Genomic DNA, 23,935 nt, shown 5'->3' on the forward strand with positions numbered 1-23,935 from the left:
ACAGCCCAGGATGCATCCACAGACCAAATACCGCGCTAAAAAGAGCAGCGGCTCGTGAGTTTTTGAAGTTGACGGACATACTGTACATACATACGTACATACATACATACAGACGCCACTGACTTCAGCTGATATATAAATGTCACATTGGTATAACCAAATGTGAGCTAATAAAAGGGGAAGGTGGCCAGCTTGCCCAGCCAGTCCTCTCTACACAGCTTTGAAAACTGTCTTTTTTCTCGTTCCTACCATTTAAATTGCCATGTACTCTGCTGCATTACTGATGGTTGATAAGCTGGCAATCAAATCTGCCTTGTTTGGCCCTTCTTAATTCTCGCCTTGTGAAACTATGGCTCTCCAAATGTTGTGCCAAGTCCGAAAATACCGTTTCTCCCTGTTCATGTTCCCCTGTTCACGGAAACATCAAGGAATCTCAGCTTGAATCCGATGCCATAGACTTATTAGCATAAGTCATATTGTTCAACCAATGAAAGCTTAGTAACCTCTGCCTGATCACCCTAACTGCTGTCAACTATTGCAGCTATATGATTTATGCTAATTTGTCAACGGCATACCGGTAAATGAGTTTTTAAAGGCGGAGCCTCCCTTTAAAAGGACGCCAAGTTATGGCGGCGTTTATTGTGTAAGTGGACACCAATCAGGCAACACACAGGCACACGCTCCAGAAAATGCAACTTTTTAGTTTTCCCCGGCCGCAAAACCACAGATAGACTGCCAAGCAGTCAGCGCGAAGTTGCTGCCGATCTAACTCTGTGGTTATATTCAAAGTCTAACGCGACTGGAAGACAATTTTTTAGGAAATTCAAGTGTTTGTGGTGGGGAATCAATGACTGTTGGCAATTTGAACCGACCGTCAATCAAAAGCTTGCATAAACTCTGTTTGCAGGATTAGCAAAATGTGACAAAAGGTTGAGATCAGTTTGTGTAATCAATGTTATAGAAATCAAACACTGGCCAAGCGTTTGACTGGGAGGAGAACTCCACTAATGCGAGAACCTGGGATTGAAAAGTGCGGCTTTAAGCATGTAAAACTCTTACAGGTTCATGCTTTATTTTTTAAATCAAATTTTTATCAACTTGTCTTTGTTCAAACAGGAATTCTGAAAACATAATAAGGGAATAATGTCTTCTTGGAGACCAAAACATATGATATTAATCAAAAGATTAATCATTTTACACACTCCTTGCTCTTTTCATAGGAGCTGTTGACTCACTCACCTATCACTCGCCTTGATGATTTCAGGGGAACCAATTTTAGCTCTACCATTTTGAAAAGCTGTGCCCTGACATTTATGGGAAATACATGCAGTTTCTTCTTTTGTAACCATTCTAGGAATTACTGAAGTGTGACATGTTTCCTTTCATTCTTTTCATAGAGCAATGAGGGTGACTAAGACTTAGCAGAACTGCAGCTTGTCTTAATTATTTTTACTCTCAAGATGTGTGGAGACCATAGTGGTGTGGACGACACTATACTGGTACGTTACATGGATTGGCTTTGAGACCAGACAAAATTGAATTGCTCATGCAGGAGCACATTGCAACGTGACCAGTTGATTTTGATGCCATGATGTAGCAGAAGAGCAGCAGCTCTGGCAAATGTGGCATTTTGGATGTCATTTAGTGGTGAGAACAATGACAGCTATGAATAGAGACTGACAATGAAACAATGACGAATGGCAGCAAGTAGCACTAGTAATTGCAAGATAATGAGTCCAAAAGTATGGCTTATATGAATGAAACTGGCATGTATTGAAATGTACAAACTAATCTCCTTGTGGCAAATTTGACAGAAAGCAGTCATGATATATCATTATTATAGCTCAAGATATGTACCAGATATGAACTGAAAATGCTCACGTGTTTCATTAATATTGCAGTTATGTGTAAATTTGAACCTTTGCCACATGTTTGCAACTTCATTAAAAGTATTATGATCAACATAATGAACACTATTCACCGCCGATTAATTCTAAAAGATCATGAAGTATACAAATACGTAATTAGCTAGAATAAAAATACGTTCTTTGACTGCTGTCATTGTACCACCACTTTATATAGCAAGTATAATTACCTTTAGCCAAGTCACCTTCAAGCCATATATGCTGAGCTGTGAAAGCTCATTAGACATGCAAATTATAAATTAGCTGACATGGAAATGTGAAATGACTTTTGATATTGTTTTAACCTGGTATAATCATCAATGTACATAGCATGTTTTGCCAACTTTGATCAAGTAAATCCAGTATATATCCCTAATAAGCAAAGGTCATTAAATATGTAAATTAGGAATTGGCCTAAGTAAAAATGCTTAATGATTTTCAACAATGTTGTATCATGGTATCTGCAATATATGTAGCAAGTTTTGTCAACTTTGGTTAAGTTGATTCAGATATATATATCTCTAATTAGGAAAGTTCATTTAATATGCAAATTTGGAATTGGCTGAAGAGAAAATGCTCAATGACTTTGAGTAATATTGTATTATAGTGTCTTTAATGTACATAGCAAGTTTCATCAATTTTAATCAAGTCAATTCAGATAAATATCCTTTCATTTAATATGCAAATTAGGAATTGGCTGAAGTAAAAATGTTTTTTGATTTTCAATAATATTATATCACAGTATCTTTGATGTATATAGCAAGTTTCGACAACTACAATCAAGTTAATTCAGATATATATCCCTAATTTGGAAAGTTTATTAAATATGCAAATTGGGAATTGGCTGAAGTAAAAATGTTAAATGACTTTCAAAAATGTTGTATCATAGTAGCTTCATGTAGCAAGATTCATCAACTTTGGTCCAGTCAATTTAAATATATATCTCTAATTAACAAATTTCATTAAATATGTAAATTAGGAATTGGCTGCAGTTTAAACGCTTAATGACTTTCAATAATGTTAAATCATAGTGAATCTTTAATATACATACCAAGTTTGGTCGATTTTGATCAAGTCAAATCAGACATATATCCCTAATTAGGAAAGTTCATTAAATATGCAAATTAGCAACTCTCTTTCATGTTACCCCTTAATGGTTCCCACTACTGATATATCTTGGTGTGATCAACATTTGTAGCAAATCTCATCAAATTGTGTGTAGTCGTTTTTAATGAATATCCGTTTTTTCTATAATAATTAATTATGCAAATGAGCAAAAGTAGTAGCAAGCCAGACCCACCAAAAACTAATCAGTTATTGCCATTTGCTAACTGAATCTATGTACCAGATTTGATTATGATCTGATAAGCCGTTTTTGAGATATCGGACCAACAGACAGACAGACAGACACACGGACAGACAGACAGACAGACAGACAGACAGACATCGCTACGACATATGCTCACGTGTGTAAACACGTGAGCAAAATATGAGTTTCAGTTACAGCTACTGGCACTTCACTGCAAATATGCTATGATGGTGCTGAACATACATTCTGCTAATGGCTTACCTTAGCATTCTTTTGCCTAATTCTGACTTTGTTTGATTCATAATTCCTGCATATAAAAAAAAAATTAATTAGTATATTTTAATTATGAATGATCAAATGTTTTATGCCTTTCAGCGCTGCAATTTTTCCCATTGAAATTATAGTATGCAACATTTTACCAATTTTGTGAACTTTCTGTAATTTTTTTGACAATTTAGGTCTCAATGAACATCACATTTTCTTGGCTTCAGATTTTTATCATAATTTTAGCAAAATTAAGAAAAAAGCTGACTGGTGTATATTTTGATATAGGCGACAAAAATTGACTTTGGCGCTCAACATTTTAATCAGCACAACTTGCAAGGAAAAATCTGTATTCAATTACAAGACTACACTGCTCTTTAAGCAGCCACTTACCTTAAGGTAGCTACATACCTTTTAGACACTTACAGATTTTTATTTTTTTCTCAATTGAACAAGTGCGATTTTTTCCCGGAGGCTCCATTCAAATTATATGGCGTGATAATTAATATTCCTTGAAAAGCCCCTTCATCTAACACCTTTAAGATCGCATTAAAAAAAAACCAAAGGCATATAAAGAAAATCCCAGACACAGTTTTGAAGGATATTGTCAAGGCTTGTCAATGAAGAAATTCCAACCGGAAATCTTGCAGCGTGTTCGCATACGGCGGGAAAAACCGGTTTTTGGAAGGTTCAGCAAAACGGTTGTCACGTGACTCTTATGCAAATAATGACCGTGTACTGTGCTTGGTTGGATAGCTCTATATCAGGGCTTTCAGAAAATGTATACTTTATTGGGGTTTGGGACGTGTTCAATTGAGAAAAAAATAAAAATCTTAAAGTGTCTAAAAGGTATGTGGCTACCTTAAAAGGACCTAAATATCCATTGCTACATATAATATGCTTCTAATTGATTTTGTTAATTGTTTGAAAAGTACAGAATTTAGTAAACTCTTCTGTACCTGTTATTACAGATATTACAGAAAAAAAAAAGGCTGTGAAGTCAGCAATTTTATTCAAAATACATTCATTAAACATAGGGCCAAAGTCCCTGAAGCTACTATAGACATGGATACAAAATTAAGTATTTCCTGACTGTATGAAATTATCTCACTAAGGTCATCCTAGGGACCTGTAAACCAAATATTAAAGCTGTCTGACCAGCGGTTTTGAAAGAACAAGCCACCTAACAGTCGACAGAGCTCTGCTGTGTTATGTAGAGAATAACCTTTTGTGACACATGTATTGATAAAGAAGGTGGATATCTTTGATAGCTCATTTTAGGATGGCCTGACCAAAATGGCAAAATTAGCTGCATAAATACAAAATTGATGATTTCATCATAATTTCAATATATTAAGATAGACCCTAGGAACCCGTATACCAAATATCACAGCTATCAGATGAGTAACTTTTGAGAAACAATTATTTTGACCAAAAATGGCAAAAATTGACCCCAAAATACAATATAGCAGATTTTGTCACATATTCAATACATCATATTTAGTTCATCTGTAGGAACCTGTGTACCAAATATCAAAGCTGTGAGACGAGTGGTTTTGATGAAATAAAAGTTTTGACCAAAAATGACAAAAAAATTCCTTAAACAAACAGATTTGCATATTTCATCACAATTTGAACAAATCTAAGTTGGGGTATCCCTAGGGACCTGTATACCAAATAACAAAGCTGTCTGACCAGCGGTTATGAAGAAGAAGATTTTTTACCAAAAACGCTTTTTTGGCACTAATTTGCATATTTTCATCAATATAAAAAAATTGAAAAAGCAGTTTCTCAAAATCATATTTTTCATCTACACAACAAATATCAAATCAGTAAGTACTGCGGTTCTCAAGATATTTGAGTGGACTGACACCTCACAAACATACATACATACATACATACATACATACAGACTGACGCCAGACGCCGGACGGATACCCATCCCAATAGCTCCTATAGACTATAGTCTATAGTAGCTAAAAATTGCCTTAAAAATACAAATTTGCATATTTCTTCATAATTTGAACAAATCTGAAATAGATCATCTCTAGGGACCTATGTACCAAATATCAAAGCTATCTGAACTGTACTTTTGAAGAAGATGATTTTATGACCAAAAATGACAACCACATATAAACTGTAAATGCTCAAGTGTTTCATTGTATATTGCAGATCTTTGTGTAAATTTGAACCTTTGCCACATGTTTGCAACTTCATTGAAAGTATTATGATCAACATAATGAACAATATTCACCACAGATTAAACTCTATGGGTCATTAAGTATTCAAATACGCAATTAGCTGAAATAGAAATAATTAATTTCTTTGACTGCTGTCATTGTATCACACTTTATATAGCAAGTGTAATTGCCTTTGGTCAAGTCCTTCAAACTATGTATTCCAAACTTTGAAAGCTCATTAGATATGCAAACTATTAATTAGCTGACATGAAAACTTAAGTGCGAAATGACTTTCAATATTGGTATAACCTGGTAGAATGTACATAGCATGTTATGCCAACTTTGATCAAATACATCCAAGTATATATCCCTAATTAGGAAAGTTCATTAAATACACAAATTAGGAATTTGCTGAAGCAAAAATGCTTAATGCCTTTCAATAATGTTAGCCTACATAATAGTATCTTTAATGTACATATCAAGTTTCATCAATTTTGGTCATGTAAATTCAAATATATATCCCTTATTTCAAAAATTCATTAAATATTCAAATTAGGAGCTGGATGATGTAAAAATGCTTAATGACTTTCAGTAACATAGTATCATAGTATCTTTAATGTACATTAGCAAGTTTATCAAACTTTGGTCTAGTCAATACAGATAAATATCCCTGATTATGAAAGTTCATTGAATATGCAAATAAGGAATTGGCTAAAGTTCAAATGCTTAATGACTTTCAAAAATGTTCTATCATAGTATCTTTAATGTACATAGCCAGTTTCGCCAACTTTGGTCTCGTCAATTCAGATAAATACCCCTAATTAGGAAAGTTCATAAAATATGCAAGTTAGACATTGGCTTAAGTAAAAATGCTTATTGACATTTAATAATGTTCTATCATAGTATCTTTAATGTACATAGCAAGTTTCATCAATTTTGGTCTTGTAAATTCAAATATATATCCTTAATTTCAAAAGGTCATTAAATATGCAAATTAGGATTTGGATGAAGTAAAAAAGCTTAATGACTTTCAATAATGTTAAATCATAGTATCCTCAATATGCATACAAAGTTTCGTCAATTTTTATCAAGTAAATTCAGATATATATGCCTAATTAGGAAATTTCATTAATTTGCAAATTAGTAATCATCTTTCACGTCACCGATGTAACCTCCACAAATGTAATAATCTCCACAAATGTAATATCAACCACAATTGTAATAAAATGCACCCATAAATGTAATATCACCCATAAATGTAACAAAAATCAACCATAAATGTAATAAAAACACCAACCACAAATGTAATAAATGGTAACCATAAATGTAATAAAAAAATCACCCATAAATGTAATACTTACCAACCATAAATGTAATAAATCTATTTTGTCGTTGCAATTGAGGAATTAGCCCTTAAATATTGATCTATGTAATAAGGAAAGCAATTCCACACATTATTCATTTCTTAATTGTTTGCATTTAGTGTGTTTTGCATATTTGAAAGTGAATTTTACGTTTCCCTGTTTTGTGTACAGAACTGATTGGCCATGGCTAGACACTGCTGTAATCTGAATGTAAGTGCAGTCTCTACTCCAGAGTGGGGAAGACTGTATAACACTACGATCCTTTAACGCTGTTTTTTCAAAAATTGCCGTACTTTCTTAATCAATCGCCTCATATTCGTCTTCAGTGGATAAATTGTGTGGAATAATCAATAGATTGTCTGTATTCCTATGTTGTCCCACTTGAAGTTTGTTCCTTCACTAGGGATGCCAGGATGTCTAATTTTGTTCTATTGTGTTCAAGGTAGTGTTCGTATTGTTATTTACTAGATTGAAATATGTTCTCGTCAACATGTTTTGTGTCGTAAGTTTCTGTTATAAGGTTTTATATTTCTATGTTATTTGTTCTGAGTCATCTGTCATAAACTTTGTGTGGTATCACTGGTTGACGAGTTATTTTGACGCTTCCTTATTATGTAATTATCAGTGTCTAGAACTGCTGTTCCACTTCCATATTCTAACGGTTTGATCAGTACCTCGCTGTTTTCTGATAGCGTTCTCAAAGTATTCTGTTCTGTGTTTCGGAAAGGAAACCTAGTTTCAGGAAAGTGTGCAATAACATTACACTAGTCTTATTAAAGTTATTATTTACTCAGGGCATTGATAAACAAATGATCACATATGCAAGTTCAAGTTTATTACATTTATGGTTGAGTTTTATTACATTTATGGTTAAAGTGTTTATTACATTTGTGGTTGTGGGTTGTTACATTAATGGTTGACTATTTTATTACATTTGTGGTTGATTTTATTACAATTGTAGTTGATATTACATTTGTGGAGATTATTACATTTGTAGAGGTTACAACCCCTTTAATAACTTTCACAGCTGATATATCTTGATGTGATCAACATTTGTAGCAGGTATTCCAAGTGAAAATTTTAAAATCACTAAATTGCTTTTTTAATGCAATTTCCAAAGAGTGCTTGGAAAATGATGAAAAATGCTTTTTATCTGGTCAAAATCGGTTCAGTCATTCAAAGTTATGAAGATTTTTGTGTTTGTAAAACCTCGCGGCCGAAGGTCACAGTATTGAAAAAAAGTTAAAATTGCTAAAATTATAGATTTTAATAGGCTTGTTTTCCCTGAAATACATGACTCTGTAACAAATATGTTGCTAAAAGTATTTAAAAGTAACTTCTTTTTACAAAATAATTAAATCTTTTGACCAAAGGAAATTTACTCTTTGACGTAAACGCATCCAAATATGACAGTTTTGTCTGATTCTGCATCGCGGAAAATTACAAAATGACTGAAAAATACAAATTTTGGCAGATTTACAGTCATTCTGATGCAAAATTATTGGTGAACTTACAAAGCATTGTTAATCTATATGCACTACTACTGTAGTGTAATTAAAAAAAAGGAAAGTTCATGCAGGAAATGTAATTAGATAGTCAGAAATGTAGAATGAAGTTTGACTTAACTGCAAATGTGCCTTTGCCGGACAACCAAAAATAGGGTAAAATATGAAAATTAGCCATGTTTGTCAAAATCTAGTCAAGAACATTGACATTTAAAAAGTACAAACAAAGCCTATCAGCAAAGAAAAACAATTTTTCAACAAGTTTCAAATAGATATATGGTAAACTTTCTTCCCAGATCATTGTAATTTTGACCAAAAATGTCACTTTTGTACAAAAAATGACATTCACATTGGGTGATAAAATATGAAAAGTTACCATGTACAAATGTATACGCAAAGTCTGAGCGAATATTCATAGTGTCAGACCATCTTTTCTGGGTTTTTATCTGTAGAAAACCCTTTGTTATGAGTACCAATGAACATTCAGCAACAAAACTACTCTAATGATGAAAAAATGTGACAGAAAAACCCATTTATGCAAATTTCTTCCTTTGGATGAGTGCTGGTGGCGTATACATAATGTAGATATGCTGAGAACCTGCATGCCATGGCATGGTTAGTTAATCACTGGCTATGAAAATTTAAAGTTTTGAAATGTTTATGAAGTTCATATCAAAATTTTGATGAAGGAATATCTACTTTCGCAAAAATAACCTACACCAAATGTTGCCATGGCGACCATTCTTTTAATTAAATTATCAGTTATCAACAAATTCCTTTTGTATGCCAAGACAGCTCATCTCAGAACTGCCACTGGACATACTTATATACACAAATGATTTTGCAACACCCTGAAAATTAAATGATCTTCAACAGCTCTGATTTACATTTTCATAATTTCCTAAACATGCATTTTTTGTTTTTTTATTAACGCCTCAATTATATAATTTGATATTACTGTACCATTAGAATATGTGAGGTTTTAATCTTACCATGATCCACAATATTTTTTGGTTGTTGGAAAAAATCAAATTGAAAGTAAATGGAATTTGAAACTGTTGTGAAGTAATCTTCAATTGCAGATACTACAACAGAAGAGTTCAGCACTGCCAAGATAGGAGTATAGCACACTGAATTTTAAACTTCAGAGTAATGAAAATGACTGAACTGTGTCACAATAAAGTTTCTTTTATTAAATCAATCGTTTCATTTTTTCCTAAGATTGTAGAGACTAAGGATCGAGGATATTAGTAACTTTCAACCAGGAAAAAATACCAATATGTAGAAAGGATCAAAAGAAATCAACTTATTTTTTTCTTTACCTATTACAAAACCAGAAAGTAACACATAATTCTCATTTAAGTGATTGGGGCTACATGTAGTTTCATTCTTGTCGATGTTTGATATGGAAAGGAACACAAAAATAACTAGAACTTAAACAATCATTATAAAAATATTTACGAATTAATCTCAAAAGCAACAAAATTCCAAGCATAACATTACACTATGGTTCAGAATGTTCATTTACAAAGTTCACTCAAATGTTCTTTGAAAACGATTGTATTTTGACAGCCGTACCGGCAGCTACTCACTAAAAGTCTGTGGAAAAAGAGTACTAAACATCGTCGTTTTTCAGGTCAACAAGTGATCGAATTAAAAAAAAAATGTCATGAAACGGTAAAACAACAACTGATAAATAAGTAACATTTCTAAAGAGTAACTAGAAACGCCTAGCTGAGAGAAAATTTCATCCCGTTTCACAGAAACTGACTGCGTTTTCGAGCGCCGCAGCTATGAATGGTAGATCTGGGGAATCCCCGCGAAAATCGCTCACACTCCTCCAAAATGATGATTGTTCGCTTTTGAGCTGCATGATTCAGCTTGTCAAAAATATTTTTATTTTGTAGATAATTAATTAAATTTCTTATTTTTTTATTTCGTTTGTTAATTAAAAGTCATTTTAATGTTTTTAGAGGCTTTAAAAAATTCAAAACTCGCTAAAAAAGCGACTATTTGGCCAAAATTCAAACGAAAAACATGAAAATAAAGGTCGAATCATGGGCTATCTATCTATGAATACTTTCAGTCTCTATACGCTTGGGCTCAAATGCGATAGTACGCTGTGTATACACAGGCTCAGTGGTCTAAAAATAGCGCGTTGAAACATGGCCGCCGCTCTCGCCGATGCACGATTTTTGCATCGAAATTTTTCACTCATTTTCGTTCGTATGACTTTGATACTCCAGGAAACGATTGAGAAGAAAGGGGTTACTTAAAGTATTGAGGTATTTGCTGATAATTTGCCAAATCAAACGAGAAAAAAAAATGCTTCGAAAATTCCCACACGCTTAGACACTGAGCGTTTTCAGAAGCCGTAGCATGTTCGTGTGGTATACCTATTTGTAGCAAATCTCATCAAATTGTGTTCAATCGTTCTTAATGTATATCCGTTTCTCTAAAATCGTTAATTATGCAAATGAGCAAAAGTAAGGAAGCCACACCCACCAAAAACTAATCAGTTCTTACCATTTGCAAACTGAATCTATGTACCAGATTTGATTCTGATCTGATGAGCTGTTTTTGAGATATTGAGCACACAGACAGACAGACAGACACACAGACAGACAGACAGACAGACAGACAGACATCGCTGCGACATATGCTCACGTGTGTCAACATGTGAGCAAAAAATGGACTTAAAAATACAAATATTATGCATATTTCACCATGATTTGAACAAATCTAACTGAAGTCACCCATGTAAGCTGCATACAAAATTTCAAAGCAATCAGACGTGCGGTTTCAGAGAAGATTTTTTTACCAAAAACAGCAAAAAATGCCCCAAAAAATAGAAATATGCAAATTTCACCATTATTTGAACGAACCTAAGTGAGGTCATCCCAAGTGAACTGCATATGAAATTTCAAAGAAATCAGCCTATTTGATAAGCTCCGTTTCACTGACAGCGGAGCTAAGAAAGATATTGTACACTGCACTTTGGTATTTACATTGCAAAATCATACAGTGTGTTTATATTTATTCCAATAAATGTAATGATTTTCTGCATAGCTTTTATGCATTGTACTGATCATTGATCATTGAACTGTACTCGTCCAAGTACAACCTTCTACTCGTGCACAAGCTCCTGTGACTACTTTCTGAGAATTTTTGAAAATGCTGTCCATCCAAGAGATAAGCAGCCCTTTCCCAAGTTAATCTCTATTCCGAAAGGTTAGAAATGTATAGTAAATCGTTACAGTCATTAAAATTAAAAGGTGTTAAAACAATGCAACACTGAAGTTTGCATGATACAGTTCTGCACATAAGCAATAATGAGAAATATCAAAAACATAGGGCCAAAGTCCCTGAAGCTACTATAGACATGGATACAAAATTAAGTATTTCCTGACTGTATGAAATTATCTCACTAAGGTCATCCTAGGGACATGTATTAAAACCAAATATTAAAGCTGTCTGACCAGCGGTTTTGAAAAGACAAGTGACTCAACAGTTGACAGAGCTCTGCTGTGTTATGTAGAGAATAACCCTTTGTGACACATGTATTGATGAAGAAGGTGGATATCTTTGATAGCTCATTTCAGGATGGCCTGACCAAAAATGGAAAAAAATTCCATAAAAATACAGATTTGCATATTTCATCAGACTATATTAGTCTATAATAGCAAATAAATGAGAGTTAATTACATTCTAATTAAAGTAAACGCAAGACTTGCTTAAATCAAGATTTACATCATAAAAAACAGCATATCTGTCAGGTTATAAAGAATCTTGAGCTGGTTATCTTTTAATATCAGTATTTTCATCCTATTAACCAAGCACATTTTAACTTTCAAATTAACATTGTAAGTAAGTTCTGTTGAATAAGTTGAGACTGTACTTACTCAGAGAAAGCACACTGAAGAGACAAATGTTTGAAACTTAAGAAGTTCAAGGTCATCAAAAGCATTATAAGGAATCACATTACACTTTCATTGCACTGTTTACACAGATTGCATAATTGCTATAAATAGCACATGAGGAATCTTACAGCCCAGCTTTACCATAAAAACCCTATCACTTTGACCACTCTTTTAATTGACCACTCTATTTTTTTCCTCAAAAGGTAATCTTATTTTATCCTTACCAAGTCAACCATAAGTATAGGATAAAGCCCGAGTACGAGGGCTCTTCTGGTATATAAAGTCCAACCCAAAGATAAAATGTCGAGGCCGCAGGCCGAGACATTTTATCGTAGGGTTGGACTTTATATACCAGAAGAGCCCGAGTACGAGGGTTTTATCCGACTTAAAAAACTATCGCCCCTAACTGATATATTTTCGTTTTCAATGTGTTTATGTCAACCGTCCCCTTTGTCAATGTAACATGTTTAGGATATGAATTAAACTTGTATTTGTGAAATAGCCTTCCAATGTAATGGAACATCCTATAAATGCCCCAGGGCACATTATATAAATGCCCTAGGGCACAGCAGATTTTGTGTTGCAGCTGGTTTCCGCTGTGTTACCAAATTTGAATATTAAAACGTACCAGATGTCTACAGAATATGACATGTTCACTTTGATTGGACAGTACTTTACTACGGCGCTGTCATTCGTTTCTGGAATTTGGTGACCAAGGCTTTATGAGTAGATAAAACACCCTGAATTGAGCACTCTGATTGGTCAATCAACAGTAGATAGTTTTTTAAATGGAAATTAGAACTTTCTCTATCTCTATTTATTTGACCACCCTATCATGACAAACTATTATGAGCAATTTCTTTTAGATAACATAAATGGTGGTTCAGAATATATCAAAGTTGGGATTCAGGAAAGTTGCCTATACATGTTTTAATCCTCCAAGATGGTAAGCATTTCACTATGAACTGTCAAAAAAAGTTGAACTTTCTGATAATTCCACACTAAAATTATTTTGCCTTTGATGATTTTCTAGTTAATTCAATTATTTAAAGTCATATTAATTATTTTTTTCTGGGTGAATTGATAGGGTTTATACAGTACAAGAATTACATACAATGTAAGTCAAATTTTGACCAAAAATGACAAAAAAATTCCTTAAAAATACACATTTGCATATTTCATCACAATTTGAACAAATCTAAGTTGGGTTATCCCTAGGGACCTGTATACCAAATAACAAAGCTGTCTGACCAGCGGTTATGAAGAAGAAGATTTTTTACCAAAAACACCTTTTTTGGCATTAATTTGCCTATTTTCAACAATATCAAAAATTAAAAAAAATAGTTTCTCAAAATCATATTTTTCACCTACACAACAAATATCAAATCAGTAAGTACTGCGGTTCTCAAGATATTTGAGTGGACGGACGCCTCACAAACGGACATACATACATACATACATACATACATACATACATACATACATACATACAGACTGACGACGGACGCCGGACGGATACCCATCCCAATAGCTTCTATACACTATAGTCTATAGTAGCTAATAATAATTAAATAAATACAGGAAAATACGTTTAGACATTTCAGTAAAATTTTCAAAGTAAGCGTACGTCACATTCTGCAGGTACTACATACTTTTGAGAAGCAAAGTATGACAAACTGAAAGAGTCATATTGTCGGAGAAAAGTCAGCATACAAGTTTCTTTAATCATTTAAAGTGGAATCTGTGTTTTATCACAGATGTGTTTTGTGATTACACCTAGCTATCTGCCTTCCTTACATCATCATCGTCGTCCCCTTAGCCAATCAGCTCTTCTTCCCATGACTGTTATCAATCCTCCTTCCCAGCCAATCAGCCACGTTTGCACACGGCACTATACATCATCAAGCCTTTGTCTCATCGCTCCCATTCATTCATTCATTCATTCAACCGCTGGGTTCATGCCATACCAGCTCAATTCCTTCCCTCCTTTTGGGGGTCACTTCAGTCATCCCTTACAAAAATGAGGTCCTGGCAGGAGAGCGACAGGAAAGCTGCGGGAGAGCGACAGGACTGTTCTGGGACTAAAGCTGCAGAGTTCCAGGGCAGATTTCTGGCCCGCAGAATCTGCCCCGCTAGCTGGGCAGATCGCTTTGTTACAATCTGTCCGGCAGAGCGGCAGCAAATTACTTGAATGGTGCAGCATCTCTGCAGGAACATTAGTGGCCTAATAATTGTGGCTGATCAGATGTATCTAACAACAAATCTGTCCCGTAGAGCGACAGAAAATGATAGGAGTGGAGCAGCATCTCTGCACTTAATGTATTTTGACTATCAGACCATGGAGGTAGCAGAGGACAGATCGACTTACATGTGTTCATAGTTGCACAGAGGCGATCAGTAAGCTTAATATTTGCTGCGGTATTGTCTATCACAAATATAAAAAAATAAAATAAAAATAAATGAAGTTTGCAGATGGTATACATAAGCCAAAGCGATGTATGAACGTGAGCGTGGGTTTGCAGTGCTAATAGTTCATTCACAGTGTGATAATTAATAGACAGTAAAAGCTGCTATGATGTGATTGAGGCGATCGAGCTACAAACTGCTAAAAAGGGTATTCTGATGATTGACAATGCTGTTTCATGAGTACACTATAGGCAGCCACAAAAGATTCCTATGAAAATGTTTTCTTTGCCCATCAGGTTACTTTTTGAGCCAATGATAAATTAATCCGTAAGAAAATTCAAAATTAAATTCATGGAAGCAACGAAAATCTCTAGAAAATCGGCCGTAGTCCACGAAGGAAATAATAATTGATAACAATAACATTTCATTGCTTGCTTAACGCTTTTAAATATAGGATTTACATCACGTCTGTGACAATATTTGACCTTACAAATTATCTCATCGACAATTATTTCCAAAAACATCACTTTTACTTTGATCAGTGCAGTTACTAAATCGCCGACTTTTGAAGTTTTTAAGACAAGGGAATAAATCTTGTAAATCCATTTTCATTATTGTTATTGTGTTCTCAACCCATGGATGCGTGTCCGTGCACGTAATACGTGTAACCTCAACTCTCCAGAGAAACACACGCGAACACAAGTTTACACAGTTGAACTGATGCGTTGGTGTTCGTATCTCACTCTGTCGCACAGAATACAATTTTCATTGAAACTTGGGTCTCGTAAAACCGAAAAGGCACACTATAGATTTATGGTAGTAGTACCTTTGTACGATACACAGTTGTAACTTGTAGCACGGCGGCACATGGGAATGCTATACGTAGGGTTTCGCCACTATATTCCTGCTATATTCTGACATCATGTCGCGCCTTAGTCATGGCCAGAGGAGCTCTCAATGTACTGTTGCTTGGATAGTCGATCGAACGCTCTAGGTTTTTTCAATGAACTTTCCGTCAGTGTACTTTTTAAACGCTTTTGAAGTCCGCTGTACTTCATGCTAGTTACACTGCAGCGATCGCGAGGACTTTGTACCGGAAGTAATAGTATCACGCATGATGACATCATAGATCATGTGAAGACTTCGTTATGATTGGTCAGATTGGTAAAACAATCAAAGGTCAAATCTCAGCGGCAATTTTTGGACAGTTACGACCTTTGAATTACTGAGTAAATTGTCGCTGATTTTTCCCTATAAGTTTGACAAAATTTCGCGTAAATTTGCTGTTTGACATCGTCGTGATGACTTCATACACGCTAACTATGTATGTAAAACCTATAGGCAATGTTTACGACGCGTAAAAAAGTCATCGTCGTCATGATCAGCTTGTGGAGATCGATCGGCTCGTCGATTTGAACAATGATCACCATAACATCCCCGTGGATCTAGGCGATCGTTTAAACTTCGGTAAGTACATTTTCGATTTGCCTTCTCTGCGACGTGAAGACGTAGTTTTTACTGTTTTGTTTGGCGCAATTCTCGAGTAATACTGTTCAATTGTATGAATTCTAATAAATTGGTATAACTCGTGAGTTTGAATGTAGAGTGTACAACGATAGAGGGACCGTGGTACAGTGTACACAAAAAATGGAGTACATGCCGATACTATTATTCTACAATAATATACTTCTCTCTTGCATTGGCAAAGGTAAAACTTTTGCTCATGTATACAAATTTCCCTCAATGTACGATATAAAAGGACAGATATAAAACAAAGAAAGAACAATACATGTAGGAATTGTTGGATACGAATTAAGTTCTCAAACTCTTGACCGAGTCTGGTACCTGCTACATGTATTCCAAAACGTACTTCTCTATGACATCAATATACATCTGTCTGCTTATAAGATTATTCTGAACGTGTGTCCTTAAAATTGAAGTTTATTTTAAAATTTTTATTAACGTATTTTGACATTTGTTTATATGTAACCTGTAGATATTTTGCTGGCATATTGTAAGGGGAATCAGTAATTAATTTACAATATTTCATTACAATATTTCATTGAACTTCTACATGAACTCTTACATCACAAAATATGTATACAATATTCTATTGCATTTAATGCTGCAACCTTTTGATAAGCAACTTAGATATAAGCTCAGTACAAAGACCTACCTTTTTTCTAACTATGTTTCAATTTGAATTTGGCTTTAGAAAGTTCATGTAGGTATGCAATGAAGTGTACTCAAACCAAGCGAGTTTTACATGGTGAAGTCTACAATCTTAACGGAATAACTGCAGGGGATAAATCATCTGCAAATTAAATTTTGTTTTATGCCAATGATTCTACTACTTTCCTAGTTTGAAGCAAATTGCAAGTTGAACAGATTGATACTAGACTACTGCTATAAATCACATTTTGTCATTCACAAGTTGAGGGAACATTTTCTTTATTTTATGAATACATGCAAATTTCACAGTCTTCAATGTTTGATGGCTGTTGAACGAGTCAAAATTTTCAACCCCAACGAGGATTCTAACTTGCATACATAATTTTGTCATAAGTTTGATAAACTTTATATCTGACTTGAACTTTTTTATATTTTTTCCAGCTCACACATAGGACAACTTCAAGATGACAAGTCAAGCAATAACCAAAGCTGTAACAGACAAGTACAAGTCTTTCAGAATAATCCGTCGTTGTGACAATATGAAGTTAAGGACTTTACGGACACTTGAACATTTTTTGAACATTAAGTATTTATATCGGTCATGCTGATTGGCTTTAAAAATATGGTGGATTAAATTTTATTCCTACCAAATTTTTAGCCCTTGCATTCTTTTTTTTGGGGGGGGGGCAGCAGAGTGGTGTAGGTTGTGAGATGATGGCTTGGTAATGGCTGATTTTCAGCAGCAGTGATAAGTTTCAGGTTGTTGGAGTAAATGTTAGTCAGATTGCAGAAGGTAGGTTGATTTTTGTATGGCAGAGCAGCAGCTAGCCTGCCTGGCAGAGCAGTAGCTAGCCTGCCCGGCAGAGCAGCAGCTAATCTGCCCAGCAGAGCGGCAGCTAACCTGCCCGGTAGAGCGACAGCTAACCCGCCCGGCAGAGCGACACCTAACCAGCCCGGCAGAGCGGCAGCTATAACTGTCCAGCAGAGCGACAGCTGACGGCTGTCCTGCAGAGAGACATTAATCTTTCCAGGAGGGATCCAGCAAACCTAATTTGAATAGCAATGCCACGCTCTCCCGGAAAGATGGTCCTGGAGAGCTCCTGGACCACTGCGGGACCTTTTCTGGAGAGCTCCCGAAAATCTTGTCGGGAAGGCTAAAATTTTCATAAGGGATACTTCCTTTGTTTGGGCTTTGGATTCCATCCTGACCCCCATTTGTCGGGAATTCCACTCCTTTCCCACATTTCAGCCTCTCCATGATGGATTCATCATCAAGGTCATTCAGACCTTGACCCCAAGGTCACCAATGACCGTTGCTTGGTTGCTTGACTGAAGGGGCCCTCTCCCATATATTTTGCTCATATTTTATTGTAGGTTAGTTTGCTACTTCTATTTTGACTGTTTTGTATTGTAAGGTTTGATAGTACTTAGTTTGAGAACTGCAAGGGCACTAGTTCTATGCCCTTTACTACTTTATATTTGCCGTTTCATTTTGTACTTTATTCTATACTTTGTCGGTGTTTCTGTTCTTCTTTTTGCAATAAACCCTCCTCTCTTTCCCTCAACTTAGCGGTGGTGTATTCATAAAGTGGAATCTGTGTTTTATCACAGATGTGTTTTGTGATTACACCTAGCTATCTGCCTTTCTTACATCATCATCGTCATCCTTAGCCAATCAGCTCTTCTTCCCATGACTGTTATCAATCCTCCTTCCCAGCCAATCAGCCACGTTTGCACACGGCACTACATCATCAAGCCTTTGTCTCATCGCTCCTATTCATTCATTCATTCATTCAGCTGCTTGGTTCATGCCATACCAGCTCGGCCAATCCCACCACCATCCCCTGTCTCCTCCTCTCTTTTCCCTTTCTCTCAAGTGTCCGGGCTTTGGATTCCATCCTGACCCCCATTTCTCGGGAATTCCACTCCTTTCCCACATTTCAGCCTCTCAGGATGGATTCATCATCAAGGTCATTAAGACCTTGACCCCAAGGTCACCAATGACCTTTGCTCGGTTGCTTGACTGAAGGGGCCCTCTCCCATATATTTTGCTCATATTTTATTGTAGGTTAGTTTGCTACTTCTATTTTGACTGTTTTGTATTGTAAGTTTTGATAGTACTTAGTTTGAGAGCTGCGAGGGCACTAGTTCTATGCCCCTTACTGCTTTATATTTGCCGTTTCATTTTGTGCTTTATTCTAACCTATACTTTGTCGGTGTTTCCTTTCTTCTTTTTGCAATAAACCCAACTCTCTTTCCCTCAACTTAGTGGTGATGTATTCATAAAATGGGGAAAAATTCAATATCCTTGTGTTTCATATGACAGGTGCAACTAGTTTTCCTTCTTTTTATTATAATATTGTGTGGCTTAGGAAAAATTTGCGAGAAATTTTTCAAACATAGTGTCAATGACACTTGGCTCACATTTGGTTTGATGTGGCAGGCTAGAGTGAGTATACTTAACTAAATTTACCCCTGGGAACATGCATACCAAGTTTCAAAGCAATTGGACGAGCAATTTCACAGAAATGAGTTTTTGACCAACAATGGGAAAAATTGCAGCAATTACAAATATAAATATTTCACAGTGACACAACAATTTGAAGACACTAAACTAAGGTAATTGCCTCTAGGTTCATGCATACCAAGTTTCAAAGCAATCGGAATTGTTAATTCACACAAAATGATTTTTTGACTTGTGAAAATTTCACCAAAATTTTAACAAATCCAACAGAAGACAACCCTAGGATCAAGAGTATCAAGTTTTAAAGGGATCCAACAAGAACTTTTGGAAAAATGATTTTTTGACAAAAATGGGGGGGAAGCTCCAAATATACAAATACGAAAATCTCACCACAATTTGAACAAATCTGATAAAGGCCAATGCTAGGAGCATGCATACCAAGTTTCAAAGCAATGGGACGAGTGCTTTGTGAGAATAAAATTTTTTTACCAAAAACAGGAAAAATTCCCCCAAATTTTCACAAAAATTTTCACAAATCTAACTAAGGTCACCATAAAGGACCTGCATAGCCATTTTGAGCAACTTTTAGATAGTTTATGATTTCAAGTGTGGCAACAGCTTTTTTAGCGTTCAGGAGTTCCTAATTTTACAAATGAAGATGTTTTGTATGATGTTCATGATAGTTTTTACATTAAATAAATATTTGTTCAGTTTTTATTGCATTAATAATCTATGCTTTGATATTTCAGGGATAAAAATAATATTTCATTTCTGATGGTAAACTTTTACCACAAGAAATACAATTAGGTAGCAATTCAATTCTAAAAAATCTGGTAGCAATGTGAAGTGTATATCACAAAAGGTACAGAATATTTCTGCGGCATTCAGTCATTCACACATTCAGTGTTCACAGTATGATAGCTTGTCATAAGCTACAGGCATCTCATTTGGCAAATTTATGCAGTCTTCAATAATCAAAATGTTTGAGCCACACAAATAAAAATTTTAGGTGCAGAAGAAAGCATTTAGTAGCATACTGGCAGTGTAAATACAATTGGCCCCAGTGTTACTAGTATGCCATAGTTGTGATCAAGCAGGCTGAATAGCATCTTGAGTATAAGTATTTCCTTGAAACAAAAAGGGTTGGGCCAAGTACTACTCTTGTAAAACAAGACACGACAATATATGTTCATTTAAATTACTCACTGTTTGCGAGTATTCATTGTTTTAATGATTATGATAACATTTTAGCTCAGATATATTTTCATATGATATTTTGATATCATCAAGAAATGTCTGGTGATGTTCACTTCTACATCATTAAACTGGTGGTATCTGCAAAAATATTAAAATAATTCAGAATCACACAATTTCTTGTATAAGTTATAGCAGTTTGAAATAGGCCGAATGGACGATTTTAATAATTCTACTTTGGAATTGTTGCTTTGATATTAACATGCAAAATTGCAATTCACAAACTTTATGATTTGAAAATGGATATGCTTACTGCAATTACTGTTGACAATTTCCCTTTGCCATGACTCTTAATAAAATGTAATTTAAAACTGACAGTCAAGCTCAATGCAATTTAAATTGGGGTAAGGCAACAGAAATTACCTTCACCTATTGGATCATCCTAGGTGGTTTCTTGTGAACCATAATTGTGCACTTAAGGGGTCTTCATGCAATACCTCAGTTTTCCCCTTTTCCTTTGTATGATGACTCCGTTTTTGAAAGTTTCCTTTGAAATTATGGTTTTTACTAATCAAACTGAGTCAGTTGCAGGCCAAATGTTGATTCAAGCAAAGTAGGTAAAACTTTTGATAGACTCCAGGACGAACAGGGCTCACAGAGGCAAAGCAAGCCCAAAGCAAAGGTTTTAGTATCGAACAGCAACAATGTTTCGGCTGACTCGCAGCGTGTTTGCAAGGTTATATCTGATTGGTCGATTGTCACTATTCACAGCAACTTAGGGAGTTTATTTGTATTATTTAATTGTAACGGTAAGATTCTGCCAACCAATTGGATAACAGCTTCGAAATCGCTGCAAGTCGGCCCCAATGTTTGCTTCAGTACCAGGGAATTTGTAACTTTGTAGAAAGGAGAGTAAACTGTTTCAATACATTGCAACTTTGTAGGAAGGAGGGTAAACTGTTTCAACATCTTGCAACTTTTGATTGTTAGCTGTAGTTTTCTGTTGAGGGGCACTGTCTAGAAAATCAATCACCACTACATTCGCCAAACTGGAATTTTTGTAGCGATTTTTAATTTTTTGTAGCATTTGGCTAATGGGGATCAGGTAGCAGGAGCTCTGTAAGTTTCTAGATGCTGCGCTTTTGGAGTTTTCGATGTGGATGGACATACATCTGCACATACTAACATACATACATACAGACATACAGAAGCCGCTGACCTACCATATAAGCTCTCTTTGGTTTATATACATATACCAAATGTGAGCTAAAATTGCTATCTCCTCTTGCAATCAAGCATATTTTTCCAAATAATTTAGAATGGCAAAAGAGAAGGATGATATTCTTACAAGTAGCTTTCCAGAATTTTTTAAACTTGTCCCTTAACGATGCGACTCAGGTTCAAAGGTCAAATTTAGCAATTTTTTTTTTATTTCAAATTTCGAACCACTGACACGTGGTCTTTCTTTTGGGGAAAGGTGTTGGGTCACATCGTACCGGGAAATTCCTGAAATATTACTAAAATGGCAAACAGTCAGCTACACCGCGTGCCATTATTTCCCTTTTGTCTTAACGGTCGCGGATTACCGACCACGATATCTTTGATAAACACGCAGAGATTATGTATAGGCTTTGCGGTATAGTGCGCATGCGCTAGCTTCAATGTTAGGCTCAGCGTTTTGAACTCCGCATGTATCGGTACTATACGGCAAACATGTCGAGCAGACCAAAGCCGGCGCTCGCGCTCCGTACCGTCGAAAAAGCAAGCGAGGTCCACAAAAGCGGACCTGAAAAAGACGGCAACGTGCGCAAAGGTCGATTTAAATGTAAAACAGTCCGATTTTGGCTCATACTTCCTGCAATAACGATCAAGAATGCAGTGAAGAGTCAGATTTGGCCGAGGACGCAGACGATAACGGAGACGTGCTCAGTTCAACAACTATGAAAGTATTTGACACGCTGCTTTTCGAACATATTAGGCTATGCTGATTACATACCCGAGTCCCAAAATTAGCCTGAGCGAGATGAAACTTCTGTTAGTTGCGATAATTTTATCACTCTTGCTGTACATGCTTGGTGTTAGTATCGTGTTCTTTTATATTTTTAAACTCGAGTTTTCTATCGTGCAGTCTTTTCGTGTCTGCTGAGAAACCTTGAACAACATCGTACCCGACATCACGCGACATTTATGTCAAGGAGTTTCCAAAGCCAGTGCAGGAGTTCATACACACATAATGTAGATTCACAAGAGCAAGTTCACCGATCTGCTAATTTTTCGAAACGAAATGCAAATATTTTTTTTATTTCATGCCTTGTCTTTCTTTAAATATAACCCAAAAATTAAATTACGTCAAACGTGAATTGCGAGGGTTCACAAATGATTCTTGTGTGCGTGTTGTCTAAACTTATCAATTACCCGCGGACTCCACAGCTGCTAGCTGGACCTCAACACTGAACGTAAAACAAACCCGGCTCAACTTCTAGAAGTGCTGAAACTAGCAATTTTGCTATATGAGGTCAGTCATCGAAAGTTTGACTAAAAGTAAAAATCTCCGAAATAATTATGTGTGCGCTGGTATTGCGCAAGTCGAGTGACTCCACTGTAGACTAGTCGATACTCTGTCTCTCGGAACACGCTGTCGATGACAGCCTGGCCAGCACTGTTCTACGCTACGGCGTGATTATTATTAGTTTGATAAAATCGGTACAAGAACACATATAAATAAAGTTTGAAAAAATAACACGAGTCAATCTCTCCCGTCGTAACGAAGGGCGACAAGATTGCAGTGCGGTGCAAAAGCTAAGAAAATACGACAGACATTTTATGTTGTCAAGAGTTACGTGTGTTCGTATCATCTTGAGGTAGGAAAACTAGCAAGTGACGTCCCGTTCGCACAGTGTCGGCGCTAACATGAACTTGAAAATCACTTTTCACAAAAAACATGCATAAATTCCCGATCGCGAGACAGGAAGTAGACAACTTGAGTCAAGAACAAGTAAATGCCCGACGCGATCGCGCGACGACAGCACATAAGTCTTGATCGGATAGACTTTTTTACGCAAGTTACGACGTCTTCGTCTTGACTGTGAACTCTGGTAACCAGATTGTAACCGTTGAGACAACAGTATACAGTTAATCTACTAGTTAAACGTTCCAAAAACGGATTAAATCGCTAAGTACCCCTCTGTGTTTGTTGTGTAAATACCACCCACTGCTGGCACTAAGCATTTGCCAGTTTAGTGTATAATTTCTT

General features: G+C 35.7%; 1 protein-coding gene across 3 annotated transcripts in view; it reads right to left on the reverse strand.

Annotated features, from left to right (window-relative positions):
* LOC139139386 (mutS protein homolog 5-like) overlaps window positions 1–23,935 on the reverse strand; it is a 258,320-nt gene that overhangs the window by 104,059 nt on the left and 130,326 nt on the right. For all 3 annotated transcript variants that reach the window (XM_070708289.1, XM_070708290.1, XM_070708288.1), the window contains exon 9: window positions 3,475–3,520. In XM_070708289.1, coding sequence (XP_070564390.1) covers window positions 3,475–3,520 — 46 coding nt within the window. The remainder of the gene's footprint in view (window positions 1–3,474; window positions 3,521–23,935) is intronic.

The sequence above is a fragment of the Ptychodera flava genome, chromosome 8 (assembly GCF_041260155.1).
Source record: "Ptychodera flava strain L36383 chromosome 8, AS_Pfla_20210202, whole genome shotgun sequence".
NCBI lineage: Eukaryota > Metazoa > Hemichordata > Enteropneusta > Ptychoderidae > Ptychodera > Ptychodera flava.